The 25,181-nt window shown below is 44.2% G+C and overlaps 1 protein-coding gene across 1 annotated transcript in view; it reads right to left on the minus strand.

Moving 5' to 3' along the window:
* The window catches only part of ube2r2 (ubiquitin-conjugating enzyme E2R 2), a 106,470-nt gene that overhangs the window by 13,655 nt on the left and 67,634 nt on the right, over positions 1–25,181 (minus strand). Inside the window, exons 2-3 of the mRNA XM_048532047.2 lie at positions 22,980–23,066; positions 13,170–13,267 (exon numbers count right to left, since the gene is read on the minus strand). Of these exons, the coding sequence (XP_048388004.1) occupies positions 13,170–13,267; positions 22,980–23,066 (185 nt within the window). The remainder of the gene's footprint in view (positions 1–13,169; positions 13,268–22,979; positions 23,067–25,181) is intronic.

Below are 25,181 nucleotides of genomic sequence, written 5' to 3' on the forward strand. Positions count from 1 at the left end.
ATCCTGCTTGAACCAAGAACAGAAAGCACCGAGTGCGTCAGAGAAGGATGTGTCTTTGTCCACGATCTTGCTCTGCTTCATTTTTTAATGTTGTTTAGGCCTTGCCACAGGTGATGAGTGTCTCTTTGGTTGGTTTGGACCTCTAGTCTGGCCCAGGACTGCCTCTTGGCATCCCTGATGGCACTGCAGAGGTCATATTTGAATATCCTGTATATGTCTGGGTTGCATGTCTGGTCTTCAGTAGGGAATGGATTTCCCGGTTCATCCAAGGTTTCCAATTGAGGAACACTTGGATTGAACTCTTCGGTACACAGTGTCTTGCTAATGAGGTCTGTGACAGTGGTGGCGTACTTGTCTAGGTTTTCCAATTAGGTCTTAAATACAGACCATGATTTCAAGCAGCCCTGGAATTGCTCTTGAACTGCCTCGGACCAGCATTGTACTACTTTTTGTAAAAGGTCCTCGCATTTCAGCTTCTGCTTGTAAGCTAGGAGGAACACAGCATTGTGTTCGGATTTTCAGAATTGTGGGCAATGGATGGAGTGGCTGGTGTCTTTGATGGTTGTGCAGCAGTGGTCCAAAATGTTTTGTCTCCTGGTGGGGCAGGAGATGTGTTGATGGTAGGTACTTTGGCAGCACCCTCAAGGTTCGCTTGGTTAGAGTCATCAGTGACGATGAGCAAGGCCTCGGGAAATTTCATCTCTAGTGCGTTTTTGGCAGCGTAAATTTTGTCTAGGGCATTCTTCACATCTGCATGGGGTGGTATGTGAACTGCTATCAAGATGGCAGAGGTGAATTCTTGTGGTAGATAGTAGACACGGCATTTTACTGTAAGGTATTCTAGGCCCAGGGAGCAATAGCTTGACAGGGTCTCTATGTCTGACTGCTTGGAACTGTTGATCAGGAAGCATATTCTACTGTCCTTCACTTTACCAGAGGATGCCATTTGTCCCTGCAACACAAAGAGAACCCATCGCCTTCTAGGGCACAATCGAGAATGACAGGGATGAGCAAAGTCGCTGTGAAGCAGAGCACACAACAGTCTCTCAGTTCCCTCTGGTAGGCATGTCTAGAACAGAGCTCATCCATTCTGTTTTCGGTAGCCTGGACATCTGCTAGGAATATGCTGGGGAGGGGTTGGGTCTTGAAAATGAGTTGTTCCAGCCTTACCTTCAGGTTGGCACATTTTCCATTTCCTGTATGTTTCCTGCATCTGGCCAGTCCTATAAGTCAGTGATTCGAGTTTGTTGCTCCTGCAGGTCGGTAAGTCGGATCCAGGTGGGCTGCACGGTTGTAGTTCAGGCCTAGACTACATAGATCTCCTTGCGGACAGGTCTCAGCATTGGAATTTTCTTTCCTGGACAGTTCCAGGTGTGGGTGGTGTTCAACTTCTGCTCCCATGGTTAAATGAGTCGGGCCTGCTTGGGACGGACCCCCTCAGGGTCATGTTGCTGCTAGTCCTGGGGTGGTCAGGCCTCCTCGGGGACGAGTTGTTGACAGGACGAAATCTGTTCAGGTCACTGTGGGGTCATGGGTCGGATCATGGTTCCAGGTCTCCTTGTGGGTCCTGTGGTCTGTCCCGAGTCTGAGTCGGTAACATCTTTGTAAATCCTGGCTTGGAGTAAGTAACATCCTCCTAAATCTTTTTCTGCACCCTTTCCAGTTTAATAACATCTTTCCTATAGCAGAGAGACCAGGATTGTACGCAGTACTTGTCTCAACTTCTGTAATCAATGCGTTGACCAATAAAGGAAAGTATGCCAAACATTTTTTCAAACCTGTCTACCTGTGATGCCATTTCCCAGGAATTATGCACCTGCATCCGAGGTGTCTGTTGAACAACACTCCCCAGGATGCTGCCATTAACTGTGTAAGTCCTGCCCTGATTTATCTTCCCAAAATGCAACACTTTGCATTAAACTCCATCTACCATTCCTTGGCCCACTGGTTCAGTTGACCAAGATCCTGTGTACTCACAGATAACTGTCTTCACTGGTCATTCTACCACATATTTGTGGTATTCTCATTATCTCACTTCTGAAAGCCTCCCATTTGCCAGACATCCCTTTACTTGTGAACAGCCTCCTCCAATCAAGTTTTGAAAGTTCTTGCCTAATAGCATTAAAATTGGCCTTGTCCCACTTTAGAACTTTAACTTATGGACCAGGCCTATCCTTTTCCATAGCTACACTCAAACCAATAGAATTAGGGTCACTGGTCCCAAAGTGCTCCCTCACTAAATGTGCAGTCACTTCCCCTGCCTTACTTCCCCAACAGGATTTTGTCCCCTCTCTAGTAGGGCCATGTACATGTTGATTCAGAAAGTTTTCTTGAACGCATTTCACGAATTCCTCTACATCCAAGCCCTCCACACTACAGCAGTCGCAGTCTGTTTGGTCTATATTCGCTTGATTTTTCCCCATACCCTTACACATTGTTTTCATGTTTATTATAAACTGATATCCTCTTGAATACCTCATTTGACATTGGAACAATGGTGGAGGCACTCAGTACATTCAAGACCCCAAGTGTTTTTTCTATTATAGTTGTTACGTTTGCAAACCTCTAATTACGTACCCTCTCAATCTCAATTCTTTTACAAAAAAGAACAGCTTCTGTCTACCCCCTCATGTTTTGAAACCTTCTATCAGATCTTCACCGTGACTTAGAACATAACAGCACAGTATAGGCCTTCGGCCCTCGATGTTGTGCCGACATGTCATACCGACTTCTCTCAGAATAACAGTCCCATCCTTTCCATCTTCACAAGTGAAGCTTTCCATCCTGGAACTGCTCCGGGAAATCTAATCTTGTTCTCTCCAATGCACTCTCGTCCTTCCAATAATGAGGCACCAAGAACTGTACATAATAGCAGAGTGCAACCAACAGCTGAATGGTACTAAATAAAAATAGTAAGAACTGTGGATGCTGTGAATCAGAAACATAAACAGAAGTTGCTGAAAAGCTCAGCAAGTCTGACAGCATCTGTGGAGAGAAATCAGAGTTAACGTGTCCGATCGAGTGACACATTTTCAGAGTAGTTCTGAGGAAGGGTCACTCAGTCAGACACATGAACTTTGATTTCTCTCCAAAGATGCTGTCAAACTTGCTGAGCTTTTCCAGCACTTGAGTGGAGGATGGCAATTTGTTAAGTGTGGCAGTTTACGAGTTAATCTCATGCCTTAGAATCTAATACTCATTATGGATAACATCAAGTGTTCAGTAGGGTTTAATTCTACAGAGTAGATAGCTAAGTCCTGGTGGGTGGGGCTACTGAAGTTTGAATAGTTAATAGGGGCTAACAGTTGATCTGGTTTAAACCAGATCTGAAACAGGTGAGGCAGAGAGTATTAAATAAGGGGCCTCTGTGCTACCAGCAGAGTACAGAAGCAGCAGCGAGTGCTGACTGGCCGATGTTAAATGTTGGAGGGAGGTTTTTTTTTCATTTTTTTCACCCGCTCTCTTGTTTTCCTAACTTTCATGTATCAATGGAGCAGGAGCAGACTAAGGCCCAAGGGGATTCAGGGATTTACTGAGAAGCACCAGTGATATTACAAGTCAGAATAAGAGAAAGAAATTAAAGTTAAGGTAAAGGGACTATATTTTAGATTTGAGTACAGTTAATTCTGCTATAATGTCAGAGATAATGGGAACTGCAGATGCTGGAGAATTCCAAGGTAATAAAATGTGAGGCTGGATGAACACAGCAGGCCATCCTCTGATGAAGGGTCTAGGCCCGAAACGTCAGCTTTTGTGCTCCTGAGATGCTGCTTGGCCTGCTGTGTTCATCCAGCCTCACATTTTATTATCTGCTATAATGTGATAGCTGTATTTCTGTGCAACATTGCTTTATAGAAAGTTGCACAATAGAAATAAAGGGAAAAGTTGGGTTCTGCCAGACTTGCTAAGCATTTCAGTCAATTTCTTTGCTTTTATTCGAGTTTAAGTCATTGACAGCATTTTGCTGAGAAATAATAGTCCTGGTGATAACTGAACTCGATACAAAGAACAAAGAAATTTACAGCACAAGCCCTTTGGTCCTGCAAGCCTGCACTGATCCAGATCCTCTATCTAAACCGGAGGACAGACCACCAAAAATAAAATCACTCAAAAATCATTCAAAAGCCTAACACAAAAGATAGCACAATTTCAATAAATGTTTAATTCATATCTAACAACGAAATAAAAAGTACACTTAACCCTTTACCTCAAAAAAATATCAAGATGACATGATGGGGGAAGGAGGTTGTGCTGTACCTCTCACAGAAAGCGCTTCACAACAAAACCCCCAAAATGACATAATCACATAATGCTGGCACAGAGACTCTTTCGGCGCTATCACCGTACGTATTCATGACAGAGCCCATGAAATGATCATGTGTCATCAATGCATACTCCTCTGCACAGCAATGAAATCATGTTATAGCCAACACAAGTCTGCGTTTTAGAAATAGTGTTCCCCAGTTTGTCAATCGCATTATAGCCAATTTGCATTGATAGCATTGAACATAGAACAATACGGCGCAGAACAGGCCCTTCGGTCCTTGATGTTGCACTGACCTGTGAACTAATCTAAGCCCATCCCCCTACACTATCCCATCATCATCCATCTGCTTATCCAAGGACTGTTTAAATACTCCTAATGCGGTTGAGTTAACTGCATTGGTAGGCAGGGCGTTCCATGCCCTTACCATTCTCGGAGTAAAGAATCTGCCTCTGACATCTGTCTTAAATCTATCACCCCTCAATATGCAGCTATGCCCCCTCGTACAAGCTGACATCATCCTCGGAAAAAAAACTCAGTCCACCCTATCTAATCCTCTAATCATCTTGTATGTCTCTATTAAATCCCCTCTGAGCCTCCTTCTCTCCAATGACGCAGACCCAAGTCCCTCAGCCTTTCTTCATAAGACCTTTGCTCCAGACCAGGCAACATCCTGGTAAATCTCCTCTGCACCTTTCCAATGCTTCCACATCCTTCCTGTAATCGGGCAACCAGAACTGCATGCAATATTCCAAGTGAGGCCGCAATAGCGTTTTGTATAGTTCCAGCATGACATCACGGCTCCGGAACTCAATCCCTCTACCAATAAAACCTAACACACTGTAAACCTTCTTAACAGCACTATCAACCTGGGTGGCAACTTCCAGGGATCTATGTACATGGACACCAAGATCCCTCTGCAAGTCCACACTACCAAGAATCTTTCCATTGACCTGGTATTCTGCCTTCCTATTATTCCTCCCAAAATGAATCACCTTACATTTATCCACACTGAACACCATATGCCACCTTTCAGCCCAAATCTGCAGTTTATCCAAGTCTCCCTGCAACCTGCAACATTCTTCCACACTGTCCACCACTCCACCGTCTTTAGTGTCATCTGCAAACTTACTAACCAATCCACCTATCCCTGCGTCCAAATCATTTATAAAAATGATAAACAGCAGTGGACCCAAAACAGATACTGGAGGCATACGGCTAGTAACCGGACTCCAGGTTGAGTATTTTCCATCAACTACCACTCGTTGCCTTCTTACAGCAAGTCAGTTTCTAATCCAAACTGCTAAATCTCCCTTAATCCCGTGCCTCTGTATTTTCTCCAACAGCCTATGTGGAACCTTATCAAAGACTTTACTGAAGTCCATGTACACCATGTCAACTGCCCTACCCTCATCCACATGCTTGGTCACCTTCTCAAAAAACTCTGAGGTTTGTGAGACACAACCTGCCCTTGACGAATCCATGCTGACTATCTCCAATCAAATTGTTGCTTGCTAGATGATTATAAATCCTATCTCTTATAATCCTTTCCAAAACTTTTCCTACAACAGACGTAAGGCTCACAGGTCTATAATTACCTGGGTCATCTCTACTGCCCTTCTTGAACAAGGGTACAACATTTGCAATCCTCCAGTCCTCTGGTACCAAACCCGTAGACAATGAGGACTAACTCATAGCACATACGTTACAGCAGAACTGACTGTAATTAGACAAGTTAGCTAATAAGACCAAGTTAGCTTAAGTCATTGAAGAGGAGGTCAGCTGAGAGAAATGTGTGACCTGCCACATGGGACGACATTGACCCTGCGTACAGGAATTGCTGACAACTGCAGAAACTTGAGCTCTGGGTTTCAGAGCTTAAACAGCAGAAGACACTGTGACACATCTGTGAGGCTCAGAATTATGTGGAAAGCATGTTTAGCGAATTGTACAGGAGAAGGGAGAAGAAAGGAGGAGAGATAGTGAGATACCTGTTAGGGGCGCAGCGACAAACAAAACTTCAGGAATGTGTGTTTCCTGCCAGGGTCAGAGTTGTCACGGATCAGCTGAAGTGCATTTGAAGGGGGAAAAGTGTTGCAAGAGGGGTCATGGTACACACAGGCACCAAAGATACAGGTCAAACAAGGGATAAGGTAATGCAACATGAATTAAGGAAGCTAGGTAAGAGACTAAAGAGCAGGACCTCAAAGGCTGTTATCTCTGGATTACTTCAAGTACCATGTGCTAGTGAGTACAGAAATGAGAAAATAGGTAAGATGAACATGTGGCTCAAGTGTTGCTCCAGAAGCAAGTGATTTAGATTCCTGCATCACTGGGAATGTTTCTGCGGAAGGTGGGACATCTGTATCTGAACCAGAATGGGGTCCACATCCTTGCAAGTCAGAGTCATACAGCATGGAAACAGAGATAACAAGGTGTAGAGCTGGATGAACACAGCAGGCCAAGTAGCATCAGAGGAGCGGGAAGCTGACGTTTCAGGTCCAGACCCTTCTTCAGAGAAATGGACAGATCTGGTCCAACTAGTCCATGCCAAACATGTTCCCAAACTAAACTAGTCCCACTTGCCTGTGCTTGATCGATAACTCTCCAAACTTCTCCTGTTCAGGAACTTATCCAAATGTCTTTTAAACATTGTAACTGTACCTGCATCCACCACTTCCTCTGACAGTTCATTCTACACACGAACCACTGAGTTATCTCTCATGAACTTTAAAAATCTTTTTCCTCTCACCCTAAAAATATGCCCCTAGTTTTGAACTACCCCACCTGAGGGAAAAGACTCTTATCATTCACCTTATCAATGCTCCTCATGGTTTTATAAACCTCAATAAGGTCACCCCTCAAAATCACGTCAGTATTTACTGTGGAGAAGAATACGGAAGCTAGAGAAATAAACAGTGATATCTTAAAGTGTCCTTATTACAGAGACAGTGGTCCTGGATATCTTAAAACACAAAGGTAGATAAATCCACAGTATCTGTTCAAATGTATCCCAGAACTTTGTGGGAAACTAGGGAAGTGATTTATGGGCCCCTTGCTGAGATATCTGTCATCAAATGCTACTGGTTAAGTGCCAGAAGACTGGAGGTTGGCTAACATGGTGCCCTTATTAAAGGAAGATGGTAAGGAAAAGCCGGGGAACTATAGACAGGCGAGCTTAGGAAATAGCATCTCTATGCCTTTTTTTTTTGAAGTGAAATGGATGATTGAAGAAGGCAGAGTGGTGGACATGATCTATATAGACTTCAGCAAGACATTCGACAAGATCCCGCCTAGTAGACTGGTTAGCAAGGTTAGATCACCTGGAATATAGGGACAACTAGCCAATTGGATACAAAAGTGACTTGAGGGCAAGAGACAGCGGGTGATGGCGTACTGTTGTTTTCAGACCAGACGCCTATGACCAGTGGTGTGCCCGCTGCGTTTCATTTAAATAAATGATTTACATGTGAATATAGGAGCAGTAGTTATTAAGTTTGCAGATGACACCAAAATTGGTGGTGTAGTGGACAGTGGTCAGAGTACAATGGGGCCTTGATCAGATGGGCCGATGGGCTGAAGGGCCAAAAAGCGCCAGATGGAGCTTAACTTAAATAAATGAGAGGTATTGCATTTTGATAAGGCAAATCTGGGCAGGACGTATACATTTAACATTAGGGTCCTGGGAAATGGTGCCTAACAGAGACCTTGGAGTGCAGATTCACAGTTCCTTTAAGGTGGAGTCACAGATAGACAGTGTGTTTGGTACACTGAACATTATTGGTCAGTGCATTGAGCATAGGAGTTGGGAGGTCATATTATGGTTGCACAGGACATTGGTTCAGCCAATTTTGGAATACTCTATTCAATTCTGGTCTCCCTGGTATAGGAAAAGTGTTAAAATTGAGCGGGCTCAGAAAAGGCTTACAAGGATGTTGCCAAGTTTGGACAGTTTGAGCTTTAGGGAGACTTAATAGGCTGAGGCTATTTTCCCTAGAGCACTGGAGATTGAGGGGTGCCCTTATAGAAGTTTATAAATATGATGAACACCCAAGGTCTTTTCCCCAGGGTAGGGGAGTCCAAAACTAGATGGCATAGGTTTAAGGAGAGAGGGGAAAGATATCAAAGGGGCCTAAAGGGCAGCTTTTTTTGCACAGAGTGAAAGCTCTGATAACAAGCTATCAGAGGAACTGGTGGAAGTAATACAATTACTACTTTTAAAAAGACATCTGGATGGGTATATGAATAGGAAGGGTTTAGAGGGGTATGGGTCAAATGCAGGCAAATGGGAGTAGATTTATTTAGGATACTGGGTTGGCACAGACAAGTTGGACCGAACTGTCTGTTTCTGTGCTGTACAACTCTACGACTCTAACTTAGGAACTGGGGTGGAACAGTAGTTCAGTGGCTAGTGCTGCTGCCTCACAGCCCAAGGGACCCAAGTTTGATTCCAGCGTTGTGTGGAGTTTGCATATTCTCTGTCTGCACGGGTTTCTGCCAAGTGTTCAAAGATATGCAGGTTAGATGTATTGGTCATGCTAAATTGACCCGTTGTGTCCAGGGTTGTGCACGTTAGTTGGATTAGCCATGGTAAATGCAAGGTTACATGGATAGGGTGGGAGTGTGGGTCTGGGTCTGTTGGGATGTATTTGGAGGGTTGGTACAGACTCGATGGGCCAAATGGTCTTTTTCTCTACTTGAAATTCTATTATTCTATGAAAAAGGGGGCTGTCACCCTCAAACAGTCAACGAACAATAGGGGAGCAGATATGCAGACAATTCACTGGAGGTGTGTAAAAGCAGTAACAGGGTAAATTATATTAGGAGGATTTCAACTTACCCAACATTCTCTGGGACAGTTAGTGTAAATAGTTTGGACGGGGAAGATTTCTTGAAATACATAGACGAGATAACTTTTTGTGCCAACATGTAGCAAGTCCAATAAAATGGGTAGTGTAGTACTGGATCTAATTCTGGGGAATGGTGCCAGAGACTTGTTCAAAGTGGCAGAGGAACAGCATCTTAGTACAAGTTACCATTACACAATGTGTAACACTTATGCAGTTATCAGTACACATTTGAAATTTCAATCTGATGAAGGACGATCATTGAAAAAGCTCATGACAGTTGGGACAAGAACACTGCCCTGAGAAATTCCTGCAGAGATGTCTTCAGCCAAGATGACTGACCTCTAACGAGCATCTTGCTTTGTGCTAGGTATGACTCAGAGTTATCGCACCCAATTCCATCTGAACAGATCTGGGAACTCACGAGGCCATCGGCAACAGAATCATACTCCAACACTAACTGCCACCTCACAGCATAGCATATCTACCACTCTACCATTACTAACAAGCCAGGATATCAATCCTAATTCAGCCAAGAGTGAGGGATGTCAGGACAGGGGCACCAAGCATTTCTAAAAAAATGAGGAGTCAATCTGGTGAAGCTATGAAATAGCTATTTATGCTGTTTGGCATGCAAACGATAGATAGGGCTAAGAAATCCTACAGCCGTCTGATCAGATCTAAGCTCTGCAATTCTTCCATATTCAGATTTGATTAAGTGTGGACAGTTAAATAATTCAAGAAAGGCAGCAACTCCACAGGGCACTTACATAAAAAGATAGAAACTAGAGCAGGAATAGGCAATTAAGCCTTTTGGTACTGTGGCTATAGTCATTTATATTTTAATGAATAATATGCATATGTACTCTCTGCAAGTTTGCAGACAATGCAGAAAAAAAGGTGGGAAGGCAAATAGTGAGCATGACAAGAGTCGATAGAAGATTAAGTGAATTGCAAAATTTGGCAGATGGAATATAATGTTCAAAAGTGAGGTTAAATAGTTTGGCAGGAAGAGGTGAACATTAAATAAATAGGAAAGACAGCAGAAAGCTGCAGGAAAGAGGGATTTAGGGGACTTTGTGCATCAGACACACAACACTAGCATACAAGTTCAGGCAGCAGGGAAGCACATGGACTGCTGGGCTTTATTCAGAACAAATGAGCAGAGAAGCAGGGAGATTTTGCTGAAACTATAAAAAGCACTAGTCAGATCACAACTCAAATCCTGTGAACAGATTTTGTCTCCTTACTTAAGGAGAGATATATTGGCACTGGAGATAGTCTAGAGAATGTTAGCTAGGTTTATTTGGGTATGGCAAGACTGTCTGGTGAGGAGAGGTAAAATAGGTTGGACCAGTAGTCATCGGAGGCCAGAAGTACAAGAGGAGACCTTACTGAAATAAAGGATACTTAGTTGGCTTGACAGAGTAGATTTAGATTCATAGCATCCCGACAGTGTGGAAGTAGGCCATTCAGCCCATCGAGTCATTGACCCTTTCAAGAACACTTGACCTAGACCCATCCAACCTTGTAACCCTGCATTTCCCATAGCTCATCCTCCTAGAACACTTCACTGAACCAGAATTGATACTCTGGCACATCCCTGGAAACTCTGGGCAATTTAGCATGGCTAATCCACCTAACTGTACATGGGAAAGTACATGGCAGTACTATACTCCAGCACAATCTACAATCTCATGGCCTACCATATTCCCCACCGAGTCATTACAACCACGCCAGGGGATCAACCTGGTTCAATGTAGAGTGCAGAAGGGCATGCCAGGAGCAGCACGAAGCACACCTGAAAATACGGGGTCAACCTGCTGAAGCTACCAAATGGATCTACTAGCATGTCAAGCAGCAAGTGTTAAGAGTTAAGTGATCCCATAAAACAAAGAATCAGACCTAAGCTCTGCAGTCTAGCCACATCCAGTCATCAATGAGGTTGGACAATTTAACATTTAATTGGAGGAGACAGTTCCACAAATATCCCCATCTTCAATGATGGAAGAGATCAACATAAATGCAAATATAAGGCTAAAGCATTTCTAGCAATTGTTAGTCAGAAGTAACATATGAATGATCCATCTTGGCTTCCTTCAGTGAACCCCAGTACTACAGATACCAGTCTTCAGCCAATTAAATCCAGTCCAAACAATATCAAGAAGCGGTTGGAAGCACTGGATACTCCAAAGGCTATGGCACCTGACAACATTCTAGCAATTGTGGTGAAACACAAGATCCAGAAGTTGATGATCCCCTAGCTAAGCTGTTCCAGTACAGTTACAACACTGGTCTCTACCCAATAAAGTGCAAAATTGTCTAGGTCTGCTCTGTACACCAAAAGAGAACAAATCCAACCTGTCCATCAGTATACTCTCAATCATCAGTGAAGTGATAGTAAGTAGCAGCTGCACAGTGACACCCAGCTTGGATACTGCCAGGGCTACTCAGTTCTTACCTCATTACAGCCTTGGTTTAAACATGGACAAAAGAGCTAAATACCATAGATGAGGTGAGAGTAACAGCCACGGACATGGCATTAAGAAGCCCTAAAAAATTTGGAATCACTGGATATCAGGAATTGAACTCTCTGCTACCGGAGTCACATCTGACATACAGGAAGATGGGTGAAGTTGTTGGAGGGCAGTCATCTCAGCTCCAAGACATCTGTGGGAGATCCTCAGAATAGTGTCCTAGTCCCAACCATCTTCAGCTACTTCAGTGACCTTCCCTTCATCATTAGGTCAGAAGTAGAGATGTTCACAGATAATTGCATAATATTCAGCACCATTCATAACTCCTCAGACAAGATTTGGAGAACATTGCTGACAAGTAGCAAGTAACGTTTGTGCCACAAAAATGCCTGGCAACGGCCAAATCCAATTAGGACAATCTAATCACTGCCCCTCAACATTCAGTGATGGTAACACAACTGAATTCATTATTCTTAGGATTACCATTGACCAGAAACTCAACTGGACTCGTCCCATAAACAGTGGCCAGGAAAACTGACTCCCCAAAGCCTACCACCTACAAGGCGCAGGTCAGCATAGTAACGGATGACTCCCCACTTGCCTAGATAGGTGCAGCTCCAACAACACTTGAGGTTTAGCACCATCTAGGACAAAGCAGCCCACCTGATTGGTACCACATCCACAACTAACTACTGCTGACAGTCATGACCACATCTAACTAGAAAGGACAAGGGCAGAGATACATGGGAATATCAAGCCACTCAGCAGACTTAGAAATATATCACCATTCTTTCACTATTGCTGAGTCAATATCCTGAAATTCCCTCCCAGCAGCATTGTGGGTCATCCTAAAGCATATGGACCACAATAATTTAAGGCGGCAGCTCAGCACCATCTTCTCAGGAGCAACTAGGGATGAGCAATAAATGATAGCTAGCCAGCGATGCTCACATCCCATCAGTAAACATAAAAAAGAAAAGAGTAGATTTCTTAAATTCTTTCAGGTCATTTGTCTTACATCTCTTCCATAATTCCATGCATACAATTATTTTTCTTCCGGTACTAAGTTAATTGCAATTTTAATTTATCATTGAAATCTCAATGAGAACTCCTAATTGTGATCAGTTGAAAAATGCGTTTCTGCTGCTACACCTGCTTATAGATGGCAGCAAAGCCATAGAGTGGGCCGCAATGGATCAAATACCTGATTATTTAAAATTTGTGAATAAGCCTGTAAAAAGTCTCTAGGGTAGCTATATGCAAGGTGAACAGTGAAAGCTGTTCTTTTTGCTACTCACAGGAAAATCCAGGCTACACATTACCTAATAGTGTATTTTATCTTCAAAAAACAAAGTTCCCTATTTCTGCAGTACCTCCAGTCAAAATGCGATCCCGCAAATTACAATACCTGGATTACAAGGTTTGCTTCAGGAATATGTCTCTATCATCACTAAATATTTAAAGAGTTTGACTCCATTTAGGTTATCCTAAATGAAAGCCTTTATAAACTGTACAAATAACAGAGGAACAAATCCTAATAAATAGGTTTTTTTTAAAAAAGATCAATAGCAAGTATCCTACCTGACATTTTGAGTTGGATTCCACCTTTCAGAAGGTAGTTCACCACTCTGTGGATCATCTACTGGAGGATGAAGGATCGAAATGCAAACATCTCCATTCTAAAAGCAAAAAAGACTCCAAGTTGGTCAAACAAATCCTTTGACTAATATCATTGCTTGATTACTCTACAATTTAATACGGTTATGCCCGAGTGTCAGTTAACATTACTCAGAATGTAGTCACTCACCATTGCAGTTTAGGTGAATATCTGCTTTGTCACTCAACACGACATGGCCTATATCTCATTAGCCTGCTCTAATTTTGATGCCCACACCTCAAATTTAAATAGTAAAATAACAAGTTAAATACTACCAGGCGAGCTGGATGAACATTGGCTGGCCAACAGAAGACAGCGAGTGGTAGTAGAAGGAAAATATTCTGCCTGGAAGTCAGTGGTGAGTGGGGTTCCACAGGGCTCTGTCCTTGGGCCTCTACTGTTTGTAATTTTTATTAATGACTTGGACAAGGGAATTGAAGGATGGGTCAGCAAGTTTGCAGACGACACAAAGGTCGGAGGTGTCGTTGACAGTGTAGAGGGCTGTTGTAGGCTGCAGCGGGACATTGACAGGATGCAGAGATGGGCTGAGAGGTGGCAGATGGAGTTCAACCTGGATAAATGCGAGGTGATGCATTTTGGAAGGTCGAATTTGAAAGCTGAGTACAGGATTAAGGATAGGATTCTTGGCAGCGTGGAGGAACAGAGGGATCTTGGTGTGCAGATACATAGATCCCTTAAAATGGCCACCCAAGTGGACAGGGTTGTTAAGAAAGCATATGGTGTTTTGGCTTTCATTAACAGGGGGATTGAGTTTAAGAGTCGTGAGATCTTGTTGCAGCTCTATAAAACTTTGGTTAGACCGCACTTGGAATACTGCGTCCAGTTCTGGGCGCCCTATTATAGGAAAGATGTGGATGCTTTGGAGAGGGTTCAGAGGAGGTTTACCAGGATGCTGCCTGGACTGGAGGGCTTATCTTATGAAGAGAGGTTGACTGAGCTCGGTCTCTTTTCATTGGAGAAAAGGAGGAGGAGAGGGGACCTAATTGAGGTATACAAGATAATGAGAGGCATAGATAGAGTCGATAGCCAGAGACTATTTCCCAGGGCAGAAATGGCTAGCACGAGGGGTCATAGTTTTAAGCTGGTTGGTGGAAAGTATAGAGGGGATGTCAGAGGCAGGTTCTTTACGCAGAGAGTTGTGAGAGCATGGAATGCGTTGCCAGCAGCAGTTGTGGAAGCAAGGTCATTGGGGTCATTTAAGAGACTGCTGGGCATGCATATGGTCACAGAAATTTGAGGGTGCATCCATGAGGATCAATGGTCGGCACAACATTGTGGGCTGAAGGGCCTGTTCTGTGCTGTACTGTTCTATGTTCTATGTTCTATAACATAGCAGGCCAAGCAGCATCTTAGGAGCACAAAAGCTGACGTTTCGGGCCGAGACCCTTCATCAGGAAAGGGAGAGGCGGAGAGAGTTCTGAAATAAATAGCGAGGGGGGGGAGGTGGATCGAAGATGGAGATAGGAGAAGATAGGTGGAGAGGAGACAGACAAGTTAAAGAGATGGGGATGGAGCCAGTAGAGGTAAGTGTAGGTGGGGAGGTAGGGAGGGAATAGATCAGTCCGGGGAGGACAGACAGGTCAAGGGGGCGGGATGAGGTTTGCAGAACACCGATCCTCGGTTCGCAAAAAACAACCGCACCTCTCAGTCGCGAACCATTTCAACTCCCCCTCCCATTCCTCAGACAACATGTCCACCCTGGGCCTCCTGCAGTGCCACAACGATGCCACCTGAAGGTTGCAGGAACAGCAACCCATATTCCACTTGGGAACCCCTGCAGCCCAATGGTAACGATGTGAATTTTACAAGCTTCAAAATTTCCTCTTCCCCCACTACATCCCAAAACCAGCCCAACTCGTCTCTGCCTCCCTAACATGTTCTTCCTCCCACCTATTCCCTCCTTCCACATCAAGCCACACCTCCATTTCCCTCCTACTAACCTCATTCCACCCCCTTGACCTGCCCATCCTCCTTGATCTCCCCATCTACACTCACCTCTCCTGTTTTTTATTCTTCGTAGGATCCACAACCTGAACTCAATTCTATTCAGCTTTATTGGACACTAAAAACCGTTAAGTACGGTAAACTCACTGGCCCCTGCCACCTAAAATGGGATTCCTCCACCTCCCAAATCCCCAGCCGTACCCAGGACCTTCCCCACAATGCACCTGCCACCATTGGCCATGAGGCCACTGTCGGAGAACCCACAGATGATGCCACATCCGCTACCGCCGGGTGCACCAGGCCAGTGAATGCCATCGCTGCTGTAGTCACTGCCTCCACTGCCAAAACCAATACCACAGACATTACCGTCACCACTACCGCCACCTATTCCGCTCCACCCACACTGCTTTGTCCATCACAGATGCCGACAGAACTCCGCCCACTGCTGACAGACATGGCTCCGCCCACAGCCAGCAGCAGCAGAGGAGACAGCAACACTGAGCCCTGCTGAATTTTCACCTATCCACAGACGTCCCCCCACCCCCCACACTGAGGGTGAACGGTCAATCCTCGGTAAAGGGCTCACCTTTGTCCCCCTCCACGCACACATCAATGAATACCAGTCACGTCTGGACATCGAGCAGTTTTTCCGCCACCTTTGTCTCCACGCTCACTTCTTTAACCGTGAGCCTAACCCTCCCTCCACTGACCCCTTCTCCACCTCCAACACAGGCCCTCCTTCTGGACACCACCCCAAGGCCACCGACCCTCCCTCGACCTCTTCATCTCCAACTGCCGTTGAGACATCATTTGCCTCAACCTCTCCACCCCCCCCTCACTCTCTCCAACCTCTCTCCCACAGAACATGCAGCCCTACGCTCCAATCCCAACCTCACCATAAAACCTGCGGACAAGGTGGTGCAGTTGTAGTATGGCACACTGACCTATATGTCACTGAGGCCAGGCGGCAACACTTCAACACCACCTCCTATCGCTCCCTGGATCATGACCCCACCCCCAGAGCACCAAACCATCATCTCCCAAACCATTCACAACCTCATCTCCTCAGGTGACCTCCCACCCACATCCTCCAACCTCATTGTTCCCCAACCACGCACCACCCGCTTCTATTTCCTTCCCAAAAATCCATAAAGCTGCCTGCCTTGGTCGACCCATTGTCTCCGCCTGCTCCTGCCCCACCAAACTCACCTCCACCAATCTGGACTCCATTTTCTCCCCCTTGGTCCAGGAACTTCCTACCTACGTCCGTGACACCACCCACGCCTGAAGGCCCTCTGCTTCTTCCTGTCCCGCAGGCCTGACCAGTCCCCCTTCACCGACACCCACATCCAGCTGGCCGTACTCATCCTCACCCTCAACAACTTCTCTTTTGATTCCTCCCACTTCCTACAGACAAAGGGGGTGGCCATTGGTACTTGCATGGACCCAAGATATGCCTTCCTCTTTGCAGGTTAGGTGGAACAATCACTCTTTGGTAGCTACACTGGCCCTAAATCCCACGTCTTCCTCTGTTACATTAATGACTGTACTGGAGTCGCCTCATGCTCCCACAAGGAACTCAAAAAGTTCATCCACTTCAACACCTTCCACCCCAACCTCAAGTTTACCTGGACCATCTCCAACACCTCCCTCACCTTCATGGACCCCTCTGTCTCCATCTCAGGTAACCACCTAGAAACCGATGATAATGGGAACTGCAGATGCTGGAGAATCCAAGATAATAAAAATGTGAGGCTGAATGAACACAGCAGGCCCAGCAGCTCCAGGATGCTGCTGGGCCTGCTGTGTTCATCCAGCCTCACATTTTATTAACCTAGAAACCGATATCCATTTCAAGCCCACCGACTCCCACACCTAACTGGAACACACGTCCTCCCACCCACCTTCCTGCAAAAATACCATCCCTGTTCCCAATTCCTTTGCCTCCGCTGCCTCTGCTCCCAGGATGAGGCATTCCACTCCCGTACATCTCAGATGTCCTTGTTTTCAAGGTCCGCAACTTCTCCCCCCAGCAGCAGTCGAGAATGCCCTTGACCATGTCTTCTGCATTTCCCACAACTCATCCCTCACAACCTGTCCCCGCAATAATCACCAGAAGTGCTGTGGTTGCCGTGGCGTAATGGTGAACACGCGGGTTTGTGACTGCTCGGGTCTGAGTTCAAGTTCCGGGGCAGCCTGTTTCTTAGGGCAGCACGGTGGCTCAGCGGTTAGCACTGCAGTCTCACAGCGCCAGGGACCTGGGTTCAATTCCAGCCTTGGGCAATGGTCTGTGTGGAGTTTGCACCTTCTCCCCGTGTCTGCGTGGGTTTCCTCCGGGTGCTCCAGTTTCCTCCCACAGCCCAATGATGTGCAGGCTAGGTGAATCGGCCATGCTAAATTGCCCATAGTGTTCGGGGTGTGTGGGTTATAGGCATATGGGTCTGGGTGGGATGCTTCAAGGGGCAGTGTGGACTTGTTGGGCCAAAGGGCCTGTTTCCACACTGTAGAGAATCTAATCTAATCTAAATCTAAAAGAGAATCCCCCTCATCCTCACGTACCACCCCACCAACCTCCGGATCCAACGCATCATCCGCCGATACTTGTGCCACCTGCAATCCGACCCTACCACCAAAGACATTTTCCTCCCCACTCTTGCCTGCTTTCTGGAGGGATCACTCTCTCTGTGACTCCCTTGTCAGCTCCACACTCCCCTCCACACCTGGCACTTTCCCCTGCAACCGCAGGAAGTGCTACACCTGCCCCCATACCTCCTCCCTCACCCCCATCCCAGACCTCAAGAAAACTTTCCACATCTCACAGGTGTTCACCTGTATCTGCCAATGTGGTATACTGCATCCGCTGTATCCCTTGTGGCCTCCTCCACATTGGGGAAACCAAGCGGAGGCTTGGGGACCGCTTTGCAGAACACCTACATTCGGTTCGCAATAAACAACTGCACCTCCCAGTTGTGAACCATTTCAACTCCCCCTCCCATTCCTCAGATGGTATGTCCATCCTTGGCCTCCTGCGGTGCCACAACGATGCCACCCAAAGGTTGCAGGAACAGCAATTCATATTCTGCTTGGGAATCCTGCAGCCCAATGGTATCAATGTGGATTTCACAAGCTTCAACATCTCCCCTCCCCCACTGCATCCCAAAACCAGCCCAGCTTGTCCCCGCCTCCTTAACCTGTTCTTCTTCTCACCTATCCCCTCCTCCCACCTCAAGCCGGGCCTCCATTTCCTACCTACTAACCTCATCCCGCCTCCTTGACCTGTCCGTCCTCCCTGAAATGACTCATCCCGTCCCTATCTCCCCATCTATACTCTCCTCTCCACTTATCTTCTTTTCTCTCTATCTTCGGTCGGCCTCCCTGTCTCTCCCTATTTATTCCAGAACCCTCTCCCCATTCCCCTCTCTGATGAAGGGTCTCGGCCCGAAACGTCAGCTTTTGTGCTCCTGAGATGCTGCTTGGTCTGCTGTGTTCATCCAGCTTCACAATTTGTTATCTTTGATCCTCCTCATTTCTGTTTTGAATTGGAACCCCTTTATTTGGAGATTGTACCCTCTGGCCCTAGACTCTGCCATGAAGGGAAGCATCATCTCAGCATTTACCCCCATCAAGTCCCTGAAGAATCCAATATATTTCAATGGTATCACTTATCATTCTTTTAAGCTGCAGTGAGGAGAATCCCAATCAGTTTAGCCTTTGCTCCTAACAGAATCTCTCCGTACACGGATCATCTTAGAGAGCCTTCTCTGACTACTTCAAAGGGACTGGGATGGATATACTGGAGACAAAGACTGGTTAGAAAAAAAGTTGTTGAACAATGAGCTACCTTCAAAGAAGAGATAATTCAGGCGCAGTTAAGGTATACTTCCTCAAAAAGGAAAGGTCAGACAAACAAATCCAGGAATCCTTGACTGAAAGGGGATAGAAATGAAGATAACACAGTGAAGTGTCAATGACAAGTGTCAGGTACAATTTAGGCAGAACATGGAAGATTCAGAAGGGAAACAAAAATGATTATGCAGAGACTGGCAGCTAATTCAACGTAGAACTGTGAAGTCTCCTGCAGGCACAAAGTAAAAGGATGGCAAAAGGAGGAGCATGAATGATTATAGGTCAAAAACAGGATTTACACTTGGAAGCAGGGCGGGGAGGGTGGAGGGGGGAAACGGCTGAGATATTAAATACTTTTCAGTTATCTTGACCAAGGATGATGTTAAACAGGCCACGGCTGAAAGAAGCAGAAATTCAGTCGCCAGAACAGTTCAAAATTGGTAATTGGTGGCTGATAGTAGGTTTGACAATGCTTAAAATTGAAAAAGGTACTGGGACTGAGACAGCTCCAAGGATACTAATGGAAGTGCAAGTGGATACTGCAAAGGCTCTGGTCATTTTCTTGTTAGACTCAGGTATAGTGCCAATGACTACAAAAGCAAAGACAGCAAGAAGCCTTTGTTCAAAAGTGCAAGGATAAGGCCAACAACTATCCGTCAATCAGCTTATAACTTGGGTTATGGCAATCTTCTGGACACAATACTTCAGGAAAGAATTAATACTCACATAAACAAACGTTGGTTAAGTATAACCAGCACTGGATTTCTTTTCAAGGGAAAAGTCATATCTCACTAACTTGCTAGAGTGTTTTGAAGAGGTAACAGAGTGCTGATGAGAGAAATACTAATGATGTGGTCCAAAAGGCATTTAATACACTGCTGTTCAATAGACTTGACAGAAGTTACCCTCACAGGCTTAAAAGGGAAGGAACTTTGCTGACTTAAAGGAAACAGTAATGTTAAAATATCTATTAAGGGCTGTAGGAAAACTTGAAATGGAGTTCCTGGAAGCCAGTCGTGAGATCCTTGCTTTTCCTGATATTACCAATAATGACCAAGACCTTAGTACATAGGGGACAGTTGCTAAGTTTTCAAACAATATCAAATGTGGAATCATTGTAAACTGTAAGGAAGTCAGAGTAGCACTTTCAAAGGATGTTAACAAATTGATAGAGTGGGTGAATAGGTGACAGATGAATTGCAATGTGGAGAAGAGTGAGATGATATATTTTGGTAGAAAGACATGAAGACACAGCATAAAATAGATAATAAAAATGGTGCGAAGGAGTGAATAGACTTGGGCAAGTATGTGCATAATTCTTTCAAAATGTGAGGAGAGGAGCAGGGAGCAGGTAATAAAGCATAGTCTCCCAGGCTTTATGAATACAGCATGAAGTACAAGAGCAAAGAGGATATTTCTGAACTTGTAGAAGACTCGTTAAACCTCTTAGGCTATGAAAGCATTGGAGTGTGTAGAAGACATGAACAAGAATGGTTCCAGAGCTAAGACACTTCAGTTATTAGGACAGATTGGAGAAGATGGGACTGTTCTCCTTTGAGGAAAGAAGGCTAAGAGGACATGTGATACTTTTCAAGCCTATGAGGAATAGGAATAGAGTTGACAGGGAGATACTGTTCCCACTCAAAAACAAACTGAGAACCAGAATTTGCACAAGTAGTAAATGCATTGTAAGAAATAGCTTGTTTAACATCTGAAGTACGTTGCCTGAAGTGTGGTGGAGGCAAGTTCAATCAAGGCATTCAAGAGGGCATGAGTTAATATTTGAATTGAAACAATAGGCAAAGTTACAGGGAAATACTAGAATCTGGCCCAAAGTCAGTCAATGTCTTCAGAGAGCTTGTACACACTGGGAAGTGACAAATTGTGTCGAACTTTTGTACAGTCAACAATGAACATCCACAGTTCTGACCTCATGATGAATGGAAGGTCAGTTGAAGATGGTTGGGCACAGGACATTACCCTGAGAAAGTGAGATTATTGATTCTTCCTAATTCCCTCTGACTCCAGCTGCGGATTCCTTGTAAAGTCACACAATTCGAGGGGACAACAGGGCTACTCTCCATTGGAGAGTGGCAACTGGTGGTGGTTTAACCTAAGAGTCACCACACTTCAGGTAAGGGGAGAGGTTGAGGAGATGGGACCTTCATAGTAACCTCAGCCATGCTCTTGGCATTATGCCTCATTGTAAACTATCCAGTTGAGCTTGCTTTGGGATGTGAAGTTTTTCCATACTTTCACTACCACATACGACAATGTACTTTCTAAGATCACCAAACAACAACCTGACGTGAATTTCAAGGTTATGTCCTTTTTTTGGATTCTCCTAGAGGAAATACTATCATGCAATCAATCCTATCAAAGCCATAATCATTGCTAAACACCCCATTTATAGCATCCCTTCAACACCTTACCAAACCAATCCAATCTGGCCTCATACATTTAACAATTTCAACCTTTGTATGATATTGGTGAACATCTTGCACTCCCTCCTGGGCCTATATATATTCTACCCAAGGTGCAGTGCCCAGAATTTCAGATGGGATCTTAACAGAGTTCTGCATAGCAGTTAACATAACTTCTAACTGTTTGGATTCCAGCCATGGGATAAAGGCAAACCGGCCATCAGCCCTTTTAATTATTTTTGTCCATTAATGTTTCTGTAATTTCTGTGATTAAATTTCTATATCTCAGTTCATGAATTGTGGGTTCTCAAGTTAATGACTTGAAAGATTAATTCTGTTTCTCTTTACACAGATACTGCCAGACTTGCTAAGCATTTCAGTCAAGTTCTTTGTTTTTATTCGAGTTTAAGTCATAGACAGCAGTTTGCCGAGAGAAACAGTAGTCCTGGTGATAACCGAACTAGATGTAAAGAACAAAGAAAATTACAGGAACAGGCCCTTCGGCCCTCCAAGCCTGCACCACTCCAGATTCTCTATCTAAACCTGTCACCTATTTTCCAAGGATGAGTATCCCTCTGCTCCCTGCCCATTCATGTATCTGTCTAGATACATCTAGAATGATGCTATCACTCTACTACCTGCTCTACCTGCCCCTATCACCTCCACTGGCAACGTGTTGAAGGCACCCACCACCCCCTGCATAAAGAACTTTCCATGCATATCTCCCTTAAATTTTTCCCTTCTCACCTTGAAGTCATGACCCCTAGTAATTGAGTCCCCCACTCTGGGAAAAAGTTTTGTGCTATCCACCCTGTCTATACCGCTCACGATCTTGTAGACCCCAGTCAGGTTCCCCCTCAACTTCCATCTTTCTAATGTAAATAATCCTCATCTATTCAACCTCTCTTCATAGCTAGCGCCTTCCATATCAGGCAACATACTGTTGAACCTCCTCTGCACCCTCTCCAAAGCATCCACATCCTTTTGGCAATGTGGCGACCAGAACTGTATGCAGTATTCCAAATGTGGTCGGAACCAAAGTCCTACACAACTGTAACATGACCTGCCAACTCTTGTACTCAATACCCCGTCCGATGAATGAAAGCATGCCAAATGCCTTCTTGACCACTCTATCCATCTGCATTGCCACCTTCAGGGTACAATGGACCTGAACACCCAGATCTCTCTGCATCAATTTTCCCCAGGGCTTTTCCATTTACCACAAAGTTCGCTCTTGAATTGGATCTACCAAAATGCATCACCTCGCATTTGCCTGGATTGAACGCCATCTGCCATTTCGCCACCGAACTCTCCAATCTATCTATATTCTGCTGCATTCTTTGACAGTCCCCTTCACTATCTGCTACTCCACCAATCTTAGATGACGAATTTTTTTATAAAAATAGCCAAGTTTTAAACAGAGCCATCAGCTCATGATTATTTCAAATACTCATCTTAAAAATTCATGAAACATCAACTTATAATTTGACAAAAACTTACCTCATAAATATTTGGGTGCCACATTTTTGTCAGAAATCTGAAGGTAGGTGGAGAATATGGATAATCTATTGGGAATTTCAGATGAGCCTAGGAAAAAAAAGAGACAGTCAAAATATGTTCCTTTTAAAATAGCTTGAGTATATTAACTCAGCACAGAACCAAGGTTTGAGATAAAATTACATCACAACTTGATAAGCATAAGCAAAATAATAAAAATAAAGAAAATCACGTCGATGAAGAATGGCAAATATCCAGGGCCCGATGGTTTCCGTTCATGGGATTTAAAGGAAGCAAGAATACTGTCAGTGCTATAAGAACACTTCTCTGAAGTTCTCTCGACTCAGGAACCATTTCTTTTGATACTACTTTGCCTTTTAAGAATGGTGAGGCAGAGCTAACACGGATTTACAGAACTCTAGAAGTAGTACAGTACAAATTGACCAAACTAATACCCAAACTTTAAAGATCAAATTACGAGGAGATATTACAGAAAGTGATTTGTATTCCCTAGCACCTGGTAATGAATCATGATTAAAACGTTCATGATATCGGGGGAAACACACAGAGTAGGTAAATAGAAATTATTCCCACAGGCTCCTTACTTAAAATTTAGGTATTTGATCTTGGTAGTCCAGTTTTATTAGTGGTTTAGTTTGCAAACAAGTCAAAATGTCATAAAATAATTGAAATTGTGTGTGTACAATTAGACTAAGTTATGTAACAGCCTTGTGGTAGTTGCGCTGATATGCAATTACATTTGAACTTAAATAGTATTCTACTTTTTCTTTTAAATTATTTAGTTATAGGGCATGACTCACAGTTTCAGCCACTCCTACTGCATTTACCAATTTGCCTTTCTTTTGATTTCATTGACCAGATGACATGCAATAAGATTACTGTCTGACTCCAAACAGGTAGAAAAAACCATTTCAAATCAGTACAGATATGTATTCCTAATTGCTGAGTTTACAAAATTTGTCTACACTTTACCATTATAGCCTCTAGCAAGGTTCTCAAACAAACAAACAACAAACAAACAAACAAACAAGTCAGTGACAACTACTTAGAGGCCCCAAGCTCCAAGACAGCTATGGTGACAGTCAGGATACAAATTATTTCCCCCAAACAGTTCATAAAGGGGACCAATGTTCAATAAGCTACATTGGCCATTCAACTCAGCATTCTGATTAGCTAAAAAGGGACTTCCAAAGGCATGCTTGTAATGGAAAAGCAACTTTGAATTCATTCTTGGAGCTACTTTGAATATCCACTGTGATGAATAGCAAACTACAGGATCTGAACCACACAGTGTAATTTTACGCAATCAATCTCTCTCACACACATGATTCTTAGCACTGAGACCTTATCAAGGTCTTCAAGACACAGTGAAGAGGCGTGAAGAGAAATTAGACGAAGATTGTTGAAGTTTGCGATTTTTTGCAATGATGAGTGGTTAAGGTGGTGAATGCTCAAATTTTTTCAAAGGGAACATTTAATATTTGAAGCTACGAGGAAGTATACAGTATGCGCAATTAGAAATTGAGTTTTGCTAACTTATTTGAGTACAATTAATTTTGACCTCAAGGATGTTCACAAACAGCAATTCCAGAATGGAGTCAAACCTGAGAACTTACAGGTCCACCTGACATTATACATAAATCTACAGAAGGGCTTCTAAGACAAGACTAAATGGTCAAGGAGGTAGGTTTTTAAACAGCATCTGAAGTGAGCAGAGAACTACAGAAGTTGAGAGGAAATGCTGGAGCTTAGAACAAATAACACTTGCCAATGGTGGACCAATTAAAATCAAGAATATTCAAAAGGCTAGAATTAGAGGAGCACAGATGTCCAGGGGTTTGCGAGACTGCAGAAAATTACAGAAATAGAGAGGGGCAAGGTCATACAGCAATTTAAAACAAGATAAAACAAATTTAAAGTCAAAGCATTGTTTAATTAGGAGCCAATATAGATCACTGACTACAGTTGACTAGGTCATGGGTTGTTCAGTATATGGATGACCTGAAGTTTATAAAGAGTGGACAATGAGAAACCAGCCCAGCATACAATGCCATGTTCAGAGGTAACATAGGCAAAAAGGACACAGTGAATGAACTGAGAAAATGGGCAGAATCAGACGATGTTATGGAAGCAGAAGTAGGTGGTCTCCATGATGGTTCAACACATGGTCAGAAGTCCATTCCA

This window comes from Stegostoma tigrinum, chromosome 1 (assembly GCF_030684315.1).
Source record: "Stegostoma tigrinum isolate sSteTig4 chromosome 1, sSteTig4.hap1, whole genome shotgun sequence".
Lineage (NCBI taxonomy): Eukaryota > Metazoa > Chordata > Chondrichthyes > Orectolobiformes > Stegostomatidae > Stegostoma > Stegostoma tigrinum.